The sequence below is a fragment of the Raphanus sativus genome, chromosome 2, assembly GCF_000801105.2.
Source record: "Raphanus sativus cultivar WK10039 chromosome 2, ASM80110v3, whole genome shotgun sequence".
Classification (NCBI taxonomy): Eukaryota; Viridiplantae; Streptophyta; class Magnoliopsida; order Brassicales; family Brassicaceae; genus Raphanus; species Raphanus sativus.
The window spans coordinates 22,090,003-22,096,087 of NC_079512.1; the positions used below are offsets into that span (position 1 = coordinate 22,090,003).

The following is a 6,085-nucleotide window of genomic DNA, read 5'->3' on the forward strand; positions in this document are numbered from 1 at the left end:
GTCTAAGATATTAAAAATAGAAAAGGAAGTTATAATGTATCAGTTTTCGTAATAGATAAAATATGGAGAATAGTGAAATTTTATTTGGTTGTTATACAATAGGTTAGTTATAAGATTTGGTAATATAATTGGTTGGACTAAAAATAAAAGGATCCAACAACTTTGTTTAAATAGATTTTTTAAGAATATTTTCTTTTAATAGAATAGATATATAAGTATTCAATTTTCTTGACACCTACATACGTATCTTCAATTATATATGTTTATGTGCATATTTACAATACAACTTACTCTTATAGACTTGATTGATTTTCCCGTAACAACCCGCGAATGCAGTATTTGATGTTGGTAACGGTTGACAGTATTTCAAAATAATCATATAAACCATTACAAATCGTTTCAAACCGTTCTAAACCTCTTAAAATCAAAAATTCGTTCCATCTAGCGTTTGGGTTGCGGATGAATAAATAAATATAAATTATATTTTAAAATATTTTAAAATCTGAAACTAAAAATTTTAAATGGAAATATTATAAATAAAAATATATATACATTTTATATATTAATTTAAATTCACAAACAGTATCATAATTTGTTTTATAAAAACTTTAAACTAACTATTTTTAGCATTTTAAAAAATTAATATATATACATATATAAAGATACACATATATATAAACGAAACAAAATTCTTTTAAAAGTTAATTTTTATATAAATATTTTATTAAAATTATAACTTTCAATTAATTTACAAAATTAAATAAATAAACGTAATATTACTATTAATCATATTATATTAATAATTATTATATTTTTTACATTAGTATGTTTTATACTTTTATAATGTTATATATATATATATATACATATATAATATGTTAATATTGGTAATTTATTATTAAACCACATCAATATCTTATAATCAATGAGTCATAAATATCCCGCAAACGCAATAATTCTCAAATATTATGCGTTTGAAACCGCAATCATCTGCATCCGCAAACTCTCGCAACTGCAACCAATTAGTCGGGTCCTTAGACGAGTTTAGTGGTTTACTTGCAGACCAAAAGCTGGAAGACTATTTATATACATTTGATCTACACCAAGATTATTCCTCTTGATTCTTCTTCTCTACAGGAACGTGGTGATGGTATACCCGATCCTAGTCTAGATATCTCTTACCATGACGTTGCCAGATCAAATCATAACTTCTCTACTCCAGTTCAAACCAGTGGAATGGGGTCTGTCCCCATTCGAGGCTTCATACTAAGTGATATATATATAACAAAATGGTATGATAACAAGTAGTGTTAAAAAAAAGTATGATTATTTTTTTGACTGAAGGCATAAAAAAAAAGGTATGATGACAAGTCATAATCATGAATCGGTGAGAAAGCTTATCGTTTTTCTTTATTATACTCCTCCGTATAATTTCAATTTTGTTTCAAAATAAATAATGTTCTCTTAATTCTAGATAAAATTTAATGTAATTTGAAATTTATGACCAATTACAAAATAATATTTTTTTTTATTATTGGTTGAATTAATTCAATTTAATATTATTTTATGTAACCAAGATAAAATACATAAAATTTTGTGTTTTCTTAATATTAGTGCAAAAACCTTAAACATCTCTTTAAATGATACAGAGTGAGTATTTGTTTTGGCGTTTACATGAAAAAGCTATGAGGTTTTATGTCCTCAAGGGTTATGATTTTTGGTTATAGAAGCCAAAATGGAAATTTAGTAGGTGACATGACAAGAGGCCAAACAAAAAACTGCCTTAACGTTTAAACAAAAAAAAATTTGAACAAAACTCCCAACTCTAAACATTGGCTTATCTGCTCTTGTTTTATTGTCGGTTGCTCAATTGATTCCTTCTTAGTTTATGGTTGGAATCTTATCTCCCTTCTCTACGCATCACTAACATGTGTCATTTACAACCTACATCTAATCCTCTATTCGTTTCTTCAAATTTACTTGAGTACTTTTTGCTCATATGCGATGTGAGTTGTTGTTATGTATGAACAAAAAAATGAAGATATGTCTCTATTGTAACACGATTTGTGATCCTGATAATTTGTTGTTCCATTTTATTTCTTTCGTTTCATGGGAAGATAAGTGAACAAAAAGAAGCAAGCACATTCGATGAAAGTTTTGTAAATGATATAGCCTTTGAAATCACCGACATAGGCTGCTACAGACATATTCTGACATCGTTGGCAAAACGTTATCTCTCTAGTCTCTACTCACTCGTTCCTTCTACCCTTTCTTGTGTTTCCTTTCACCGGCAAGATTCGAATTCTCTTAGCTACACGAACAAAATCCCTGTATCCTCACAAACCAAGTTTGTCATTAACTTCCAAATATTTATATATATACAACTTCAAATACACGAGAAGAAATTAAGTTGTTTAATGTCAGAGAACCGTAAAAGTTAAAGTAAACCAAACACTGAAAGTTCTTAGTTTTTAAAAGGAAAGAGTATGTATATTCTTAAAAAGGAGGATGTGATTGTCTTGCATGAAAGCTCTCACGTACACATATGTACATATATTTAGAAAGACATGTATATATTTTTTTTTGGTGCAAAGACATGTATATAGATGTAAGAACATGGCCATCTTTTATCACGCGTATGTATGTGTTGTTAGTTTATAATAATTGAGTTTGGTATGATTACAAAATTAATTATAAAATAACTGTAAACCTAACAGTTGTGTTTGTAAGAGTCGTGACTGTTTGTAAGAATCGTGACGTATCATTACGAACAGTCACGTTTGTTCATGTAAATAGTCTATATATATGACAGTGTTATCTTCTGTAAAATTTGTCAATAATAAAAGAGAAGTTTTTTCAGATATATTTTGTTCTCTTTATTTTGTCTAATATGGTATTAGAGCCAGGTTGATTTGAGGGCCAATTTAAGTACAACAACAAGCCATCACTTTCTTCTCCAAAGATGAGATTCACTAACAGCAACTTTATTGCTTAATCTTCTACTTGTTGCTGAAATCCTTTACAGATTATTGCTTGTTGCTGTACTTAAATTGGCCCTCAAATCATTAGGACTCTGATAATAAAGAGAACATATAAAGAGAACAAAATATATCTGAAAAAACTTCTTTGAAATCCATGTTTGAGAAAGTATGAGTCGATTCTTCCATACCAAACCCGAAGGGCTTGCTTTAAGCCATATAAAGCTTTGCGCAATTTCAGCACCTTTTCTTCTTCTCCTTTAGTCACAAATCCTGGTGGTTGTTGATTATCTTGAAACATTTGCTCATGTTTCAAGACATGATACAATTAGAGCAATTCTTGCTCATGCTGCACAAATGAAGTGGAAGCTCTATCAAATGGATGTTAAGTCTGCATTCCTCAATGGAGAACTTGAAGAAGAGATCTATGTTTCACAACCATCAGGATTTGTGACTAAAGGAGAAGAAAAAAAGGTGCTGAAGTTGCGCAAAGATTTATATGGCTTAAAGCAAGCCCCTCGGGCTTGGTATGGGAGAATCGACTCATACTTTCTCAAACATGGATTTCAAAGAAGTTTTTTTCAGATATATTTTGTTCTCTTTATTTTGTCCAATATGGTATCAGAGCCCTAATGATTTGAGGGCCAATTTAAGTACAGCGACAAGCAATAATCTGTAAAGGATTTCAGCAACAAGTAGAAGATTAAGCAATAAAGTTGCTGTTAGTGAATCTCATCTTTGGAGAAAAAATATCTCAAGGACGCACATACATTGGAAGTCGGTGCTCCGACTCAACCAATGCAAACGAGTAATCAGGGCATGGAATATTCAAGTGATGACAAGCCAAGGAGAGAAGATCATCAAAGAGGTGTTTCTAGTGCCTAATTAACTTAGCAAGGAATTTGTTAGGTGTTTCCAAACTGATACAAGAGATGTGTGCGGTGATGAAGAACGGTGTTTCAAATCAACCGACACAAACAAAACAAGACGTCAAAGGAGACGTGATGGTGATCAAAGGAAGACACCAAGCAAGAAAGGAGGCTGCTTACCTAAGAGAAAAAGGGAGCGGGAACCTGTTAATAAAAGAACCGAAGAAGACGTGACGAAGATCACGCACGGCACAAGATGGAAACTTGTTATTGAAATAATAGAAGAAGACGATGGAGGGAACATCATAACAAATAATTCCTATATTCGATAGGATGAGTACGAGTTCTGGCGTACTAAGATAACGAGCATCTTCAGACCAGAAAACTAGGAACGGTGGTGGAACAAGCGATTCCAGATCGACCGTTGATGTGACGTATGTAAGAAAAAAAAAACATAATCACATGAAAGCCTACTGTTGAAAAAGACAAAGTAAGGCAAATTAGCACAAATGAGAGTGCTGTAGAGTCTTTCGTTAAAGACCACATTAGAGAAGACCGAGTTGATGGTCAAGAGAAGACCAAAAAAACTACGGTGAACAGAAAAAAAAAAAACAAAGTGAAGGTTCAAAAATTGTGTGGCACAAATTGATGATCGAAGAAGTTATTAAAACAAAAAAAAAGCAGAATAGAGAAGAAGCAACATGACGACAAAGAAGAAGGAAAAGTCGCAAAACTTGAAAAAGGATGAAGGCATGAAGTTCAAGTTTGAGCACCATGTTGTGAAGAACGAAAAGAAAGACTACACTGAAGACCCAAACTCAATTAAGGGGGAGTGTTAGTTTATAATAATTGAGTTTGGTATGATTACAAAATTAATTATAAAATAACTGTAAACCTAACAGTTGCGTTTGTAAGAGTCGTGACTGTTTGTAAGAATCGTGACGTATCATTACGAACAGTCACGTTTGTTCATGTAAATAGTCTATATATATGACAGTGTTATCTTCTGTAAAATTCGTCAATAATAAAAGAGAAGTTTTTTTCAGATATATTTTGTTCTCTTTATTTTGTCCAATATGTGTATGTATCGGAACAACTAATTGTTTAAAACAAAAATAGGCACATCAAATATACTTTAGTAAAGAATTTGCATGGCTTTAAAATAGTTTAAGAGGGTCTAAAAACTCTAAATATAAGTAAATTAGTAGTATAAGGGAAGAGATGAATATTACTTCCAACTAAGATCACCAGCGAGAAGGAGATCGTTCTCCATGTCTTCATAAGCAATAATATGGCCAGGGATGGCGTTGGACAGATCAAGATCTTTCGTCTCCAAAGTCGAATCAGCCCCATCGACAAATAATTGCCTGAGAGCCAAAGCCAAGGATTGATAACTCTCATGCTTATCTAGGCTAATGCGTTGGCAGATAGAACGTCCCTCGAGCACAATGGTAACGGGAGGAACCACAGATGAAACTAGATCATCGTCGATGTTGAGTCCAAACCCTGAGAATTTCCTGGCGGCTCCGGAGCTTGAGGTAGGGTTTGTTGCAATAGATTTTGGCATGAAGGATGTTGTTCTTGACGTGGTTTCACGAGGTTGATGCGTGGTCGTGTTGTCTTGATGAAACCTTCTTTTCAAGGATTCTTGGCTGTGTGGCTCGAAATTGTCCATAATGAGATTTAGGGTTTTAGGGTATTTGTAGGGAACTCGAAGTGTTTGTATGTCGACAGAGAGAGTGAGAGAGAGACGCTCGATTTGGTGTTGCTGGGATTCTGGTGAAAGTAAATGTATGTACTTATAAATAGTCAAAGAAATAGAGAAGGCGTTAAGTTGTGTGGCAAAAGGTGTCTTTTATTTTTTATTTTATTTTTGTTTCATTATTGTCTTACATTTTCCAAGATTTTTAAAGTACATACGCTATTTAGGTTTCCCATTAAACAATGGATCCATAATCAACAGTCAATTTGATATTCATTCCATTTCAAAATAATCTATATTTTAGAGAAAAAAATAAATACACTTTTTTACATTTTAAATATATATTTTATAAGGTAATCATGATGAATTGTAAATGTCAAAAAAAATAATTGTGTTTATTAAATTTTGTTAGTTAAAAGTTGTGGAAATACTTAATCACAAAATATAATATATTTATAATAAAAATTTAATACTCCTTTTGTTCAAGAATATTTGGTTTTTAAGGTTTTTGCACACCAATTAAAATATTATAAATT

General features: G+C 31.7%; 1 protein-coding gene across 1 annotated transcript; it reads right to left on the reverse strand.

Moving 5' to 3' along the window:
- Positions 1–2,249: 2,249 nt before the first annotated feature.
- On the reverse strand, positions 2,250–5,522 carry LOC108841523 (auxin-responsive protein IAA33). Its single transcript, XM_018614284.1, has 2 exons — positions 5,080–5,522; positions 2,250–2,328 (listed from the first exon to the last, which is right to left on the reverse strand). Exons 1-2 carry the CDS (start codon positions 5,520–5,522, stop codon positions 2,250–2,252), a joined length of 522 nt encoding a protein of 173 aa, XP_018469786.1.
- Positions 5,523–6,085: the final 563 nt, after the last annotated feature.

Bases quoted from the DNA above. Each gene is read 5' to 3' on its own strand.
- LOC108841523 (XM_018614284.1), bottom strand. From the start codon at position 5,522: ATGGACAATTTCGAGCCACACAGCCAAGAATCCTTGAAAAGAAGGTTT. The intron at 2,329-5,079 runs GTAATATTCATC...GTGAGGATACAG, and splicing joins GCTGGTGATCTTAGTTGGAA to GGATTTTGTTCGTGTAGCTA.